Raw genomic sequence first — 16,082 nt, forward strand, 5'->3', positions numbered from 1 at the left:
TTTTTTTTTTTTTTTCTTTTTTTTTTTTACAATGGACTTTGCACTCATGCCGTGATCTCGTCAGTCAAAACTGGACTGAAATGGATTAACCATCCGAAAATGGAAACAAAAGTTTGTTTTAAATGCAGAAAATTGACGTTTCTAAAATCTGTCTCAATGTGCCGTCCGTGAGTCATGTTCAACTTGTTCAAACAAGCACGCAATCAGGCAGGCCGGTACTGTGTGCAGAGTGCATGAAAGCATCATGTTTGGTTTCCTCCGTTTTGCGCACTCCCATTGGCTAGTCCATGTTTTGACCCTCAGTTGCCTGCAGAGGACTGCGGGCAACTGAGGACAAACAACACAAGAATTCAACATTTGTCAGAGGTTTTGGCCCCTGCTCTGATCGCTGCAAGTCATCATGCGACTGCGTTTGCTTCTTTTGGTTCTCGAACTTTGGGCGAGTGTGGGAGAGTCCTTGTCTGAAAATGGTAAGGTCGATTTTTTTTCTCTTTATCAGAACGTTCTCATTTTTTGGAGATGAACTGTTTTGATATTTTGGATCTGGACGTCTTGGAAAGTGGAGCTATTTTAAAATCTTGCCGCGTGTTACGCTGTCGCTATTTTGTATTGCTTGATGCCACCAAATGATTATTTCAACTGGAACAGTTGCACAATCAGATCCGAATGGTTTTATTTACATTGTCCAAGATGAATTCAACAATTGTCAACTGTACCCCGCCGACTGTCCAAAGCCAGCTGAGATAGGCTCCAGCACCCCCTGTGACCCTTATGAAGAATAAACAGTCAAGACAATGGACGGATGGATATTATTTTATGCCGCTGTGCAGGTATAAAATTAAAGCAGAAATATTCAGACTTGATGCAGGTTGATACGGACACACTGTAATGTAACCAGCTCCGTGGTGCATGAAATGGCAAAATCACAATTTGACAATTCGTTGGAATTTACAGTATTCAGAACTGGCTCGTAACCATGATATGGGCTCAACACGGGAGATGAAAAAAAAATGACCTCGCAGAAGAGCCGCAAAAGGTTTCAACCAACAATAAAGTTTGCTCACCTGTGGACAGCCAACTAGCCACTGATGTTTCTCGTACGTCCTTTCTTGAAAGTGAGGGACGAAGTTCTTCCCCGTTTTCGTGACGATTGCTTCAGAAGGACGACCACTCGAAATTATATTTTCGCCGGCGCATTCCTGGAATCTCCGGGACGCAAAGCCACTCGCTGCTAGCCAAGTAAACCAATTGTGCGCATGCGCGTTGCTGTCAGATACGCAACTTTACTGCCTGCTGTTTTGCCATTCAAAAGGCTCACGTTTGAGAAACCTCTCGGAACAAACACAACTTGATTTCTCATTGCGCGAAAGCGGTCGGTCTTCCTTTTTTTTTTTTTTTTTTTTTAAGAGGTCGGTCTTCCTGTTTACAAAGTTTTTTATTTAATTCAAATATGTTTCATAGCGCTCGGCACGGGTCCACCTGACTTTTATCTGCACGCCACTACAACATTGCTCCCTTTCGTGGCGGACTAATTCTGGATCTTTTTTTTTTTTGGTTTTGCATTTGACTGTATTCTTTTATTCATGGTTGTCAGAAGTAGTAATAGAACCTTGGATCTTTTTTTTTTTTTGGTTTTGCATTTGACTGTATTCTTTTATTCATGGTTGTCAGAAGTAGTAATAGAACCTTGGATCTTTTTTTTTTTTTTTTTGGTTTTGCATTTGACTGTATTCTTTTATTCATGGTTGTCAGAAGTAGTAATAGAACCTTGGATCTTTTTTTTTTTTTGGTTTTGCATTTGACTGTATTCTTTTATTCATGGTTGTCAGAAGTAGTAATAGAACCTTGGATCTTTTTTTTTTTTTTTTTGGTTTTGCATTTGACTGTATTCTTTTATTTATGGTTGTCAGAAGTAGTAATAGAACCTAACACGTGGCAGTAAAGATATCCGTGCAAAAGTTGTTCGTGGCAAGTGGTATTACTACTACTTTCTGAATCGAATGTAAATAAAGATGCACCAGTACAAGGACCATTTACGGTACATTTTTTTTTTTGGCCAATTCTTGTAGCGCCTTTGCCATGTGGGCAGCCACCGTACCTTGCTGACGGCGACACCACATCGTCCTACAACTCCAGTTACCAACATAACGAGAGGGTTGAGTACAAGTGTCAGCAATACTACAAGATGGAAGGGCAAGCCTTCAAGATCTGCAAGAACGGCGAATGGGTCGGACGGATGAAATGCCTCAGTAAGTCTCGCATTCGCTCCACGAAACCTTCTTACAAAAAAACAAAAAAAACAAAAAAGTGATGACGAATGCTTTGAAATACAGAACTTTGTATGATGACGACGAATGATCCTTTTCTTGCAGAGCCCTGCGTTGTGAATAGAAAAATGATGGGCCCGCACAACATTACTTTCAGATCCAGCCCGGACGATAAGTTATACTTCGCCCATGGTGACGTCATCGAGTTCACGTGCGCCTTGGGAACAAGGCATGACGGCGAGATGCAACAGAAGTGCATCGATGGCGTCGTGCAGCTGCCCACCTGCCAGTGAGGTTATTTATTATACAGGGTGATTGTCGTGATCATTTAATATATATATATATATATATATATATATATATATATATATATATATATATATATATATATATATATATATATATATATATACATACATACATACATACATACTGTACATATATATATATATAAATAAGAGGTACATACACCTCATTGTTGTTTTGCTTGTAGCACATTATTGCTTTTATTGTACATAGAGGGTATCATAAATAAATAAATAAATAAAAACGACATATGTATGGATAGGTCTGATGCCACTGAACATTTTGAGCGGTCGGAAGTAAGAAAATATTCATAAATGACTTTATAGTTATCACGCTTCCAAAGTGGCCGTCCAATGTGTGGACGCGTTTGGCAATAATTGTTTTTTTTTTTGCTCCACAAGGGTCAAATGCAAAGTGCTGCTGCCGGCCCTTGGCGGAACCAGCTACGAACCCGCTGACACGTCCTCGTTTTCACCTGGTGCCCGGCTGACTGTCACGTGTGGAGACAGCTACTGGATTTCAACTCCCCGGCAGATGTCGGCAGTGTCAACATGCGACGACGATGGAAGATGGACCATTCGACCAGTATGTCAAGGTAGAAATACGTTTTTTTCTTGCTGGCCGGTGTCATTACAAATGATTAGAACTCCAAAAACTAGTCATGATGATGATGATGATGCTCTTGTCTTGGTGACTGAATATCTCCAATTTGTGCTTTTTTTTTTTTGTCAGAGGTGACCTGCATTAGGCAACGGCACTCAAGTGTATTGCTGTGGAATCGCTATAGTTGGCATACAGCAAAATTAGGTTCTACTGCTGACTATGAATGTAGGCCCGGATACAAGCGTACAAACGACTCCAGACATGTCACATGCACCAGAGACGGTTGGATACCAGATCCACCCTGCCAAGGTAATGATGATTACAGTACTCTTGTATGTTGTACTGAAAACAAAAAAAAAAACATAAAAAAGACCACTCAATTTGATGCTGGTTTTTGAAAGATATAATAAGTACTGGGGGGGAATGTTGGTCGTTTTGACGTTTGTGCTCCTTCTGTATCAACCAATCAGCTCCCTTCAGCCTCTCTGGTCCAGGTGTGCCAAGTTGTCTCAATCAGATCGCACATTTAGTTCATTTTGGGGAAGTTTTGGAATGAAGTAGTTTTTTTTTTTTTTTTTTTTTATCCTGTCAAGTAGTAATACCACTTTCTTTCTTAAATCAAGTCACGGTAAATTAGCCCCGTGTTGTGTTGCTTCTGCTGCTTCATAGCACTCGGCACAACACTCCTCCCTTTCATGACGGACTAGTCCTGTAACTTGTTTATTTATTTTTGCATTTTACTGTACAGTCAAACCTCGGTTTTCCAACGCTTCTGTACCTCGACCAAATCGGTTTTCGACCAGAAAATTTGAGAATTTTATGTCTTAGACCTCGTCCCAAAAAAAATTGGCTCTCGACCAAACAGAAAAAAAAAGCCGAGCGTACCTGAACGCGACTCACTCGGGAGAAAAAGACGCGCGTACCTGAACGCGACTCACTCGGGAGAAAAGCTGTTCATTATTTACTCAATTTTTTTTTTTAAAGTTTTGCATCGTGTATTAGCCCCTAATCATGGGTCCAAAGAAAGAAAGTGTATTTTTTTTTTTTTTTTTTTAGCATTTTAGATAGGATATCTTCTATTTCTACCCTTTTCTATTTATGGTAAACAGTATACGGTGCAGTTTATGGTGTAAAATAGTTAAAAAAAATTAAAAAAATAAATTGGAAAAAGTTTTTTGAGAGTTGGAACGGATTAAAATTATTTACATTAATTATAATGGGAAAAATTATTTAGGATTTCGAACAATTTGCTTTTGGAACAGCCTTCTGGAACGGATTATGTTCGAAAACCGAGGTTTGACTCTGTTCTTTTAGTCATAGTTGTCAGAGGAGTAATAGAATCTAACGATGTAATCAAGTGGGGAAATACACACATCGAGCATTAACGGAGTGCGTCTCTCTCTTTCCCCTCCCCCAGAAATAACGTGTGACCGCGAGGATATCCCGAGTGCAAACGTTGTTGATGCAAACAAGCAAATATACAAAAAAGATGAAAGAGTCTATTTTAACTCATTCACTGCCAGTCATTATAGAAAATTTTTACATTTCCAATACTCACGTCATATTCCATTCAATAATTATATATAAACCGAATCTACCAAATAACAGAATAGACTCCCTACTTTTTGTCCCGTCCCGTTCTTTTATAATTGACAGCAGAAAAATGTAGGTTTGCCAAAATACAGCCATTTCTCCCATGGACTCTGAAACTGTGTTTATTTCCTATAAAATGGGGCTATGATGTCATCTACCGGTGGTTGGGCATCAGTAAAGTTGTTTCCAAGTTTGATATTTACAGTGGAGCATGCTCAGATTCGCCCCCATTTAGCACCGCTCTAAAAAATACAATTGACAAGTATACTTGTCAAAGGCAGTGAATTTAAGTGCAAAGATTCTCAAGATTGGTATACTATAACTTGTTCTGAAAATGGTTGGCATGCAACTGTGTCTTGTTCAGGTAAGGAATACGATGAACATTTTCGTTTTGATTTTCATGGACGAATGTTGGAAAGACTTTAAAAATAAAAAAAAATCTGTACTTTTGCTAAATCATTGGGAACATTGAAGAGCAGTAATGTGAGTTTCAGCATTACATAAAAAAAAAAAAAGTGGCCATGTTTTCCGCCATCTTGAGAAATCCGATTCATTGGACACAGGTCAGTTTTGTATCAGCAACTCTTTTGACTCGTTCCAGATCACCAATGTAAACGACTTGACCTCAGCAATGCGGACATCATCCGCAATAGTAAGGACGGTTACAGCAAAGACGAGACCGTCCAATACGCATGTTCAAATGATCCTGAAAGAAAATTCACCGCTACCTGTGGTTCGGATGGCTGGATCGGGATTCTGAACTGTTCAGGTAAAAAAAACAATTAAAAAATGCTCACGGAGGTTAAAAATGTGCTTTGACTGCCTTGGGTTTTGATGGGATGGGATTCTTCTTCTTTTCGTACGCTACGACAGCATGTCTGCAACCGGAGGTGCTCCACGGCTTTGTTGTGGGTGCCTCGAATGACAGAGCCTACTACACGTGCGATCACGGTTTTAAACTTGCCAGTAAAGGCTGGTGGGGTGTTGCCAAATGCATCGATGGGCGGTGGTTTGGACTGCAACAATGCGTGGGTAAGGGTTCACACCTCTCAGTGTTAAGCGCCTTTGCAAACTTGAACCATAATTCTTTCTTGGCATCAGATAGCTCCTGACATCACATAGCTTAAGCTCGGTTGAAACTAGACGCCGGTTAACCTCAGTTCGAAACGGGCACTTGACCTCACGGTCATGACCCAAACATAACTCTGGCATGACAGTCAAGCGCCTTTGCAAACTTGAGCCATAATGACAACAGTGTGACAGAGAATTGAGTTGTTGTTGTTTTTCGATTCAACTTTTCGGATCTGACCCGACCCTCATTTTAGCCACCTGCATGCCACCATTGTGCAATCTCGAGCTTGATTTTTAACATTCAAATGTGTTTCTCATGCAGCAAACTACGATTGTGTGGAAATGACTGTGATTGCTAACGCCGATATCAGACAGCAAATGAAGATAAATGGACAAAACAGCCTCCGGATTACTTGTAGGGAGGGATACCAATCTCAGATTGAAAGTTTATCGTGTGTGGACGGAAAATGGGATTCCAGTGGATTAGCCTTTAACTCAATCTGCACTCGTGAGTACAAAAAAGAAAAAGAAAAAAAAAAGTCTTTTTATACCGTAAAAGTGAACCTACAGCATATTTAAAAAATAAATAAATAAAATAAATATTGTTCAATGTTTTTTTGCTGTAATTTCGTAAGATAATTACCTATTTTATGTCCCGCAGCTGTCGCCGGAACCTGCGATCCGCCTCCCAAAGTTGAGAACGCCGTCGTTTTGACTTCATTTCAGAAGAATTACTCGCCTGGCTCTCAAGTAACTCTCGAGTGCCGCGAGCAATATTCGATGGAAGGAAAAGACACGATCACATGTCAAAATGGCCAATGGGAAATGGGGGACATCAAGTGTATACGTAAGTGAAAGATTAGCATGAAATCAAGAAAAAAAAGATCACCTATAAACTAATTGGTAAGCACTTTTTAGGGTTTCAGTTGTCCAAAGTGTGAACGTAAGTTTGAAATCATTCAGGATGAGAGAAGCTAAATGTATTTCATTTCATGGAATCCCTCTTCAACAACTGATCACACATTGATTTCATATTTGGGGGGCGGGGGAAATGTGGGCGGTTCGAACCCAAACAACGGAGGGTCGAGTACCGAACCCTGCGGGACTCCGCAGGCGACATTACGAGACTCAGATTCACATCGCCATGGATTACGCGGTGCGGTCCTCGTTGAGGGATCGAAACGATGAAAGCTTCTGAGCTTAACACACGTTTCAAGTGTGCTGTACTGCCGACTGTGCCGTTTTGAAAAATGTTTCAAAAAGGACCTGCGAATGTCCTAAGAAGCTGAGATATTAAATTAGATTACATTAGTGTTAGAAGTTAAAATAACACTGAGCGTCAACCAAAACGATACAGTACACAATGACGTCCAAAAGATATCTCGTAACGTTGCATGTCAGGCACCATTTTGTCTCCCCTTTTGGGTCAGCGGACTAACCTTGTTCTGTCTGCACAAGCGAAGAGATGCGACCCACCGCGTGCCGAGGAAGGCGTCACGATCGAAGGTGTACGAGACAGCGAGGGCGTCCTTCCTCTCCACTTCATCACGTTCAGCTGCAACATTCCCGGGAAGCAACTGAATGGCAGCTCGCTGGTCGGGTGCGGTCAAGATGGACGCTGGGATAGGCCGTTCCCGACTTGTGAAGGTAACTGACACACAATATACGGATAATTGATTGTCAATGTCACCATCACGTAGCAACCGCAACATCATTCTCATAAGTCTGTATTCATTTGTGATAATATTGCTCATCTCGCACCCCCCCAGACAAATACGTTCAAACATACTTGCGAGTATGTTCGAATGTACTTGTGGGCTAATTGCTACAAACATGGCAAGTCGGTGTGCTTTGCAGTGTACAACTGAGCTACGCTAACAAAGTAGCAAACTCATGATTGTCAATTTTAGTCTGCAAATGCAGGGTGTTCCAAAAATGTTTTGACCCCATTTCGTAGGCCAATAATTTGGACAATTTTCGTTGCAATGACCTGAAATTTTCACAGCTTGTGTGGAAACGTTTCAAGTTTTTGTGTTGGCGTTTCTATCTTTTCAGGTTAAGAAATGCCGTTCACTTCAAAAAGAAGTTCGAGTATGCTCGGACTCAAGTCACCCAAGACAGTGCAGCATGCCTCATCTTCACAAATTTTGCAAAGAAGGCACCAAACTGCATAACAAATCCGGACTTGGCACCAAAAATTTCAAGAAAAGGGCCCTTTTTGGCACGAGCTCGAATTACCGACTCGACGTGTGCAGAGTCACAGGCGGCGCTCGTATTGAACATGTATGAAAATCTGTCATAGAACCAACACATATTTGTACTTTTCTTTGTAAATTTAACCAACAAAACGTATGACCATCAACATAAAGTGTATTTTGTTTCATTAACTCATTCAAACCCAAAGACGTATAAATACGTTTTTCAATACTTGACTACTTTTTTGTCTTTTTATGCTAGAGCAAAAAGACAGAGCTTCTGACCTGAAGAGGTCATTTCAAGCAATGGTAGTTATTTTAAAAAACGGCCAGCATGTGGCAGAAGAGTATAAGAGATCAGCCAGGGCCATTTGCAACAAGCTCTTTTTGCCAGTGTTTTTAACAGGTTTGTGAATAATGATGCAACGTATTCTATATTGACTATATCTATATCAACTTATTCAATATTCTAATGCTAATTGCTGCAAAATGGAAACGGATATGTTTTTGTTATGAACGTCATAAACTTGAGTCGATAATCATCCACTGTCTGCAATATGTCTGCTTGTTTCCAATAAAAAGTTCTCCGTCTGTTGCTTCCACAAGCTGACGTATTACGGACACGTCGCACTCAGATACATGTGGGGGCGCCAGTTGCAGTACATTTAACAATTAATATGCTTTTCTTTTTTTTTTGTGGGGATTTTCTCAGTACTAAGGGCATATTATCAGATCAATTTGCAAACTAAATCCTTACCAATTAATTCATTCAACAAGGTGTGTAATAAGATATTGTAAAAAGGTCAAATCCTGTATGTATTTTTTTTCCCCTCGGAACTGCTCCAACTCGAGGTACTGAATACTGATTTTCCAAAAATAAATAAAGAAATAAATAAATAAAACAAGTTCAGCTTGTCCTTGGGTAACATGATGGGTAAATCCGGGTGTCTTCATGATTCCGAGTTCATCGCAATCTTGTTTTTTTATTTATTTATTTTTTTTATTTCAAAATGTTACACAATATTATGTCCATGTATAATTTCTTGATTTGTTGTATTGATCTTAAAGCCACAATTCACTTAATTTTGTCTCTTTGTATTGGCATTATTCTGACTGTAATTTGACACCTTTGAATAAACTAATACATAACTGAACATAAAATAATATCCATCCATTTTCTTAACCGCTTATTCTTCATAAGGTTCGCCAATCCAGGGTATAATAATAATAAAATAATAATAATAATAATAATAATCTATCAATCTAACTTTGGGTTATATGTTCAATGCAATGCTATACCTACTCCATTCCACTAAGTGGCGGTAGTTCCATGTAATTGCGAATGACCAGAAAAACAAAAACATGCCAAAAAAAAAGGAAGAAAGCGATCCTGGCTGCTCGAGTTGGCTTGGTTAATGTTTTTGTTTTGTTTTTTTTGCACTGGCTTTTTCTCTTTGCCATCCAGTTGCTAGGCTGCAGTGCAGCTGCCACCCGCAGACATGTACCGCTCCATTGCAAGGTAAAAACTGTCAGATCATTTTCATTTTTCCGCGCGATCACACGACGAGAATCCACAAATGACCTTTGGTCCACTAAATTTCTCTCTTTCTTGCTCTTGTTGTCGGCATAAGACAGCGGCTAATGCTCACATTATCAACTTTATGTTTATTATAAGTCACCGAAAACGGGTTCAACGTATGTTGTAAAAATAGTAATACGAGCATGCATGTCACTTTTGGTTGTGAAAGTTTATAGAAATTACTCAATTACTCGCTACGCCGCAGTTTAAGGTACTATTTATTTATTTAAGCGTTTTACATTACAGATTTTACACCGTCCTGAAAACGTATCGATGTGAAACGTTTTTGTTTTTTTGTTTTTAAAATAATAACGTTCGGTCGTGTGTGTTTCTCATTTTTCTTGGGCTGTAATCATGCATTTTGCTGCAACGATGCCCAATTTCAAGCATCACTGATTTTTATTTTTATTTTGTACATGTTAAGTTACAAATAAATATATTAATTTTTATTTAATTTAACCTTTATTTAACCAGGATAGTCCCGTTGAGATTAAAAACCTCTTTTTCAAGAGGCTATTATGAAGTTTTATCTTATTTTGAGCATGTTATAACAGGCATTTATTGTCACTGTAAAACGTAACATCTTAAGTGCAAAATGATAACTATGTAATAATAGACTACATTACCATTCCACAACATTTTTTGAAGTCATCAATATGGCTGTTGAGGGGCACAGCATGGAAGGCGCAATCCAGGGTGAAGATCAAGAATAATGTCTGTCCAAGCACCACAGTTAAACTTCAGTTTTGTCATCTACATTTGTCGCTGTTTGAAATAATTTTGTTGCGCGTGTATGAATGCTGCAGGACGACGGCGGCGGCGGCGGCGCATCAGCGCCGTTTCCTCCGACACGCGAGCGCCGCTGCCGGAAGGCGGCGAGCGCCGCCGAGCGCCTTCCCGGTGTTGGATCTGCCCCTGCGGGACATCCACAAGCACGTTTATGACGCCAACCTTCGAAACAGCAACGACTGCCACGAAAAGTCAGGAGACCTTTGGCGTATTAACAACTGACAGCCCGGTTCCATCCATTTCACGGCCATTATTGAAATGATTTGCAGATATCTGGAGCTGAATGAGAAGGTGACGAAAGGAGGGGGCGAGCGCGCCGTCGCCAGACACACTCGGAGGAACGGGAAGTTGTTGGCGAAGGATCGACTGCGCCTGCTGCTGGATGACGACGATTTCCTGGAGCTGTCCCGCTTCGCCGGTCTGGGCCTGCCATACGGAGATATTCCGTCGGCCGGCTGCCTGACGGGTCAGAGAGCGCCGACTTAGAGGAGTGGTTTTGCTAACCCGGAAGGCCACTGGGTAACCGTTCTGGAATATCTTGACGACGCGCGCAGGTGTCGGAAGGATCAACGGCCTGTGGTGTGCGTTCATCGCCAACGATGCCACGGTGAAGGGCGGCACGGCGTATCCCATCACGGTTAAGAAGCAACTGCGAGCGCAAGAGGTGGCCATTCACAACCGACTGCCCTGCGTCTACCTGGTTGACTCTGGAGGAGCGTTTCTGCCGCTGCAGGTAAATCGTTCATGCGCTGTCCCCCTTTTTTTTGTTTTCCAAATTTGTATCTCACAAATTTGACGTAACCATCCGCAGTCGGAGATCTTTCCCGATAAGAACCAGGGCGGGAGGACGTTTTATAATGAAGCCATCATGTCTGCAATGAAGATTCCGCAGGTGAGCCGAGTGTTGTGTGCTGAGGTCGGATCCCGGAGCGCGGACACAAATAAGGTTCTGACTATTTATTCACGCAACTTGACGAAACGGAAAGCAACGAGAACGATTCTCGACGCCAAGCCCCCTTGGGCTGCGGAGAAGCACAGAGGAACAGAGAGCAATAATCCGGCAACCGCACACGTTTCTGAGACGGCTTATATAGACAGTAAATCGATCCCATTGGTTGTGGCTAGACATGTGGGTCCCAGGACTGACATGGAATGATCTGATTGGCTGTTGAGAGCCGGTAACGCGATCACACCCGTCACCATGGGCGGGCCATAGGGGTCCGTGCCCGCCCACCAAGATGATTGTGCCCGCCCAGTTGAGGCATGGATCTCTAAAATGGTTCTCCTTTTTTTTTATTATTATATTTTTCCATTCATTCGGTTGAGCACTCTTATATCCGACTAGGGGTGTGAATTGCCTAGTACCTGACGATTCGATTCGTATCACGATTCACAGGTCACGATTCGATTCGATACCGATTAATCCCGATACGAATTTATAAGTCGATTGTTGCGATTTTTTTTCATTCAAATTTAGAAAATACTAATCAGTAAGCTTGTAGAGTGTAAGATTTATATGAAAATGTATTATTTATTTATCTGAAATTTCAGTCTTATAGAGGTTGTAATCTGTTTCATGTTTGAACAGCATTAAAATAAAATATTAAGGCTTAATGTTCCGTTCATATAACATTCTTCCATGCTCAAGGTGTGAATCCTAACCCGAAGTAAGACGTTTTGTTGAATATTTTTCCATTAAAAATGGAAGTTTAAAAATCGATTCACACACAAAAAAAAAAAAAAAAAAAAAGGCAATGATGATAAGACATTGAATCCGTTGAATCCGAATACCGAATGAACAATTCTGAGCTCTTAAAAAAAAAAAAAAAAAAAAAAAAAAAAAAAAATTCGATTTTTTTTTTTAATTGAATCGATTCGAGAATCGCGCGATGTAGTATCGCGATATATCGCCGAATCGATTTTTTTTTTAACACCCCTATATCCGACTGTCAGTAAACGCAACACAGGTCTCGGGGTGTCGGAGGTATGTTACGTTTGTGTAACCCCCCCCCGATAAAGGTGTCGGTGGTGTGCGGTTCGTGCACGGCGGGCGGAGCTTACATTCCCACCATGGCTGAGGAGGCGGTGATGGTGCACCGGATCGGGACCATGTTCCTGGGAGGTCCGCCGCTGGTCAAGGCCGCCACGGGCGAGGAAGTCACGCCGGAGGAGCTCGGAGGAGCCAGACTGCATGCCGAGTACGTTGGCAAATCCTCGCCAACTGGTGCACATTCACATGACTGGGTTACGTTTTGCATCACGACATTCGACACGTAGCGAAATTGGCAGAGCGAGCGGTGTGGTTCCAGGGCGAGCGGCTGTGTGGATCATTTCGCCCGGGAAGAGGAGGAGGCCTTTGCGTGCGCCCGCAACGTCATCTCCACCCTCAACTTCGCGCTGCCCGAAGACGTGGATGAGGATGAGGAGACGACGAGGAAGAGGAAAGAAGACGAGAAGCCACTCTACGGTTCAGAGGAGCTACTTGGCCTTGCCCCCAAAAGTTACAACTACAGCCTGGATGTTAAAATGGTACATCTGTCAGGGCACAACATTCTTCATGATCACATTCAATACAATACAAACATAGCAGACACGTTGTTTGTCCAGGTCATAAGTCGACTGGCGGACGGCAGCCGCTTCCAAGAGTTTAAAGCTCTCTTTGGAACCACGCTCATCACCGGCTTTGCAAAGATATGCGGGTATGGAAATGGAACGCACGCACTAAATCATTTCACGTGTTTCTGCGATATGCAAAAACGTGTTTGAATGGTTTTGGATCATTCCTTTTTTTTTTTTTTTTAAATTACCGTATAATCCTTTGAATAACACGCACACGTGTATATTACACCCCTGTATAAACTCGTGATTCTATTTTTGATTTATTTTACAACCCCTAGGTACTGGTTAACGTCTTAACCAATGGTTCTTTGACTTTGTTGGAGGTACTGAACCCCCACCAGTTTCTTTTACAAATTCACAGATCCCTTCCCCACCTCCATGCAGCTTAAGGAAGTCTTCCTTTAGCGTTGCTAGAAAGCTAGTTGAGCTAGTGTAGCATTTGCAACTTTGGGAAGCTGACTCCCATCGCTCAACTCAACTCTATATTTAATATTAGAGCACTTAAAAAAAATCAAAATAAAAAATAAAAAAATAGTTTTCTGTTTACCCAACAGATACAAATGAAAAGAGCAGAGGGCCCAGAATTGAACCCTGCGGAACACCATACATTTAGTTATACATGTGAAGTCATACTGCATTTTTTTTCACTTTTTTTTTGCTCAATTTAGTTAGTTTGAAGGGATAACAGTAATAAGGAAATCGGATTATCTTTTTTTAATTTTTTTTAATTTATTTTTTATGTTAACCACCAACTGGGGACTTCTTGGACTTTGAAGAAGAAATTGTGAAGAAGAAATTGTGTGAAACAATGCGCTAATCATAAACAAATATGTTACACATCAAATTAAAATTTCAGAACCTAGGCTACAAGAATATATATGACATTTTTACATGCCCCCCCCCAAACACCAACTAATTTAATTATCAAATATAGAAATTGGCTTTGTGTGAAATAACTGCTCTCCCACTGTGCTACTTCAGGCAAAACATACAAGCGACCCGTCTGAATAAATCTCATAATAAAGTTTCCCTTTATTATGACACAAGAATTATTCAAAATAGCTCATTTCTGCAGAACACTGTATGTGCCGCACGCGCATGATTTGTTTCTTACTTTTCCACCCCGTTTCCGCACTCAAGTCACCTGGTCGGAATAGTTGCCAACAACGGAGAGCTGTCGTATCCGGCCGCCTTGAAAGGCAGCCACTTTGTCCAACTGTGCGACCAAAGAGACATCCCGCTCCTCTTCCTGCAGAACACCGCGCCGTCCGCCGCTTGCACTCGCTCTGTGGCACAGGTACACACATCCCGAACGGAAAGCATGATTATAACATATTAAGCACCAAGTCTTAATATTTTTACTTAAAAAAATGTCGTGCTCTGGTCAAATCCCAAAAAAAAATTTGATTACAATGGCACTGTTATTCTTCTTGTTTTAGGCAGAGATGAACAGCAACCGTCTCAAGGCCCAGGGTTCAATGATGTCAGCGGTGGCCTGCGCCTCTGTACCCAAAATCACCGTGGTGATCGGTGGTTGCCATGGTGCCGACAGCTATGCGATGGTAAGAGACGCCCCATGTGGTATTGTTGTATCATTTAAAATTCAGAAAATAGCTATTAGAAAATAGTATATTGTGATTTTCTAGAAATGTTGTGTTAGTATGGAAGCGGGGGGTGGGGTGTCCTATTTTTCCGGGTAATTTCTTTGGGTGCTTTTATTTTATTTTTTTTAATGGAGTATTTTTTTTTTTCAGTTTTTCTGACTTTTTTTTTTCTGTTTTTTTAAATTTTTTAAATTTTAAATTTTTATTTTTAGGAAAACAGAAAAAAAAAAATCCATAATACATTTACAAACAAAATAATTATCTGCAAAAAAAAAAAAAAGATTTTTCTTTTTTTTTTTTTATTTAAGAATTTTTTTCAGTTTTTCTGACTTTATTTCATTTCATTTATTTATTTTAAGAAAAACAGAAGAAAGAAAAACCATAATACAATTACAAACAAAATATTCTTTTTAAAAAAGGAGCCAAAATATAACTAAATAAAAACTGTTTTTTTTCCTTCTTTTTTTTTTCATGGAATATTTTTTTTAAAGTTTTTCTTACTTTTTTTGTTTTTTGGATTTAATTTTTTTTTTTTAGATAAACAGAAAAAAAAATCACAATACAATTACAAACAAAACTAATTAAACATAAAAAAAGGAGCGGAAAAATAATAAATAATAAAAACTGTGATTTTTCTTTCAATTGAATTTATTACACTTGCGCGTTGTGATCCTTTTTTTCTTTTTCAGCCGTAACAATAATGTATCAAAATGGTAGCCTTCACACTATTGAGTAGCTACGAAGCTTCAAAAATGTTGGTGACGCCTGATTTAGTATTTGCATTGTTTTAGAGGTTTTTTTTTTCTCTCTCTCTCACGTGTTTGTGGCCAACTATAGTTTTTCATGACAACAATTGTAGTTTACCTTGAACATTTTTTATTTATTTTTTCCTTGTCTCCAGTGCGGGCGGTCTTTTGACCCTAACTTCCTGTTCCTGTGGCCCAATGCCAGAGTGTCGGTGACGGCTGCCGGTCACGTTGGCTCTCTGCTTCACCCTGACACCGCGGAGCTGCCGCAAGAGGAGGAGGACAGAAACAAGATGGAGCACGACCTCAACAGGACATTGGAGAAGGAGAGCTCAGCTTTTTTCTCCTCCGCTCGGCTTTGGGACGATGGAGTCATTCTACCTCAAGACACTCGAAGGGTAAATTAGCATGCACACTTCTTTTTTTTTTTTTTTTTTTTTTTGCCATCTAATGACATTTTTTTTTCCATCTGTAATGAACACAATTCATTCATACAAATATGTGCACATGTGCAGGTGCTTCGAGACTGTCTGGAAATCATCAAACAGCAGCAGTATCAACTTTCAACACATAAACTGCAGTCAGCACTTCTACGGATTTAAAAACGTCCCGTCTTGCACATGTTCAAGAAAAAAAAAAAAAGAATTTGAATAAATTATTGAATGTGATTATTTGCAGTGAGCACGTCCCTCTACCGATTTGTATGTTAT

At 40.4% G+C, this 16,082-nt stretch overlaps 2 protein-coding genes across 3 annotated transcripts; both read left to right on the forward strand.

Annotated features, from left to right (window-relative positions):
• Positions 1-324: 324 nt before the first annotated feature.
• On the forward strand, positions 325-9,118 carry LOC144026907 (complement factor H-like). The gene is made up of 11 exons (XM_077534016.1): positions 325-470; positions 2,070-2,249; positions 2,373-2,556; positions 2,975-3,168; positions 3,306-3,485; positions 5,371-5,538; positions 5,643-5,801; positions 6,163-6,348; positions 6,502-6,687; positions 7,299-7,487; positions 7,896-9,118. The coding sequence occupies exons 1-11, from the start codon at positions 401-403 to the stop codon at positions 7,898-7,900; spliced, it is 1,701 nt and encodes a 566-aa protein (XP_077390142.1). The 5' UTR covers positions 325-400; the 3' UTR covers positions 7,901-9,118.
• A 148-nt stretch (positions 9,119-9,266) lies between these two features.
• On the forward strand, positions 9,267-16,040 carry LOC144026906 (biotin-dependent 3-methylcrotonyl-coenzyme A carboxylase beta1 subunit). Of its 2 annotated transcripts, XM_077534013.1 has the most exons (12): positions 9,267-9,554; positions 10,421-10,594; positions 10,673-10,869; positions 10,958-11,136; positions 11,215-11,295; positions 12,423-12,601; positions 12,713-12,932; positions 13,011-13,102; positions 14,163-14,319; positions 14,462-14,584; positions 15,528-15,770; positions 15,888-16,040. In XM_077534013.1, the coding sequence occupies exons 1-12, from the start codon at positions 9,535-9,537 to the stop codon at positions 15,972-15,974; spliced, it is 1,752 nt and encodes a 583-aa protein (XP_077390139.1). In that variant the 5' UTR covers positions 9,267-9,534; the 3' UTR covers positions 15,975-16,040. The 2 variants fall into 2 exon arrangements, with proteins under 2 accessions (XP_077390139.1, XP_077390141.1); XM_077534015.1 differs by lacking the exon at positions 15,888-16,040 and having other exon boundaries at positions 15,578-15,762.
• The last annotated feature ends 42 nt before the right edge of the window (positions 16,041-16,082 follow it).

This window comes from Festucalex cinctus, chromosome 10 (assembly GCF_051991245.1).
Source record: "Festucalex cinctus isolate MCC-2025b chromosome 10, RoL_Fcin_1.0, whole genome shotgun sequence".
NCBI classification, from domain to species: Eukaryota; Metazoa; Chordata; class Actinopteri; order Syngnathiformes; family Syngnathidae; genus Festucalex; species Festucalex cinctus.

Coding starts and splice junctions, on each gene's coding strand:
- LOC144026907 (XM_077534016.1), top strand. CDS start 401: ATGCGACTGCGTTTGCTTCTTTTGGTTCTCGAACTTTGGGCGAGTGTG. Junction 2,557..2,974: donor GTGCAGCTGCCCACCTGCCA/GTGAGGTTATTT, acceptor TTGCTCCACAAG/GGTCAAATGCAAAGTGCTGC. Junction 6,349..6,501: donor CTTTAACTCAATCTGCACTC/GTGAGTACAAAA, acceptor TATGTCCCGCAG/CTGTCGCCGGAACCTGCGAT.
- LOC144026906 (XM_077534013.1), top strand. CDS start 9,535: ATGTACCGCTCCATTGCAAG. Junction 12,933..13,010: donor ACAGCCTGGATGTTAAAATG/GTACATCTGTCA, acceptor TTGTTTGTCCAG/GTCATAAGTCGACTGGCGGA. Junction 13,103..14,162: donor GGCTTTGCAAAGATATGCGG/GTATGGAAATGG, acceptor TCCGCACTCAAG/TCACCTGGTCGGAATAGTTG.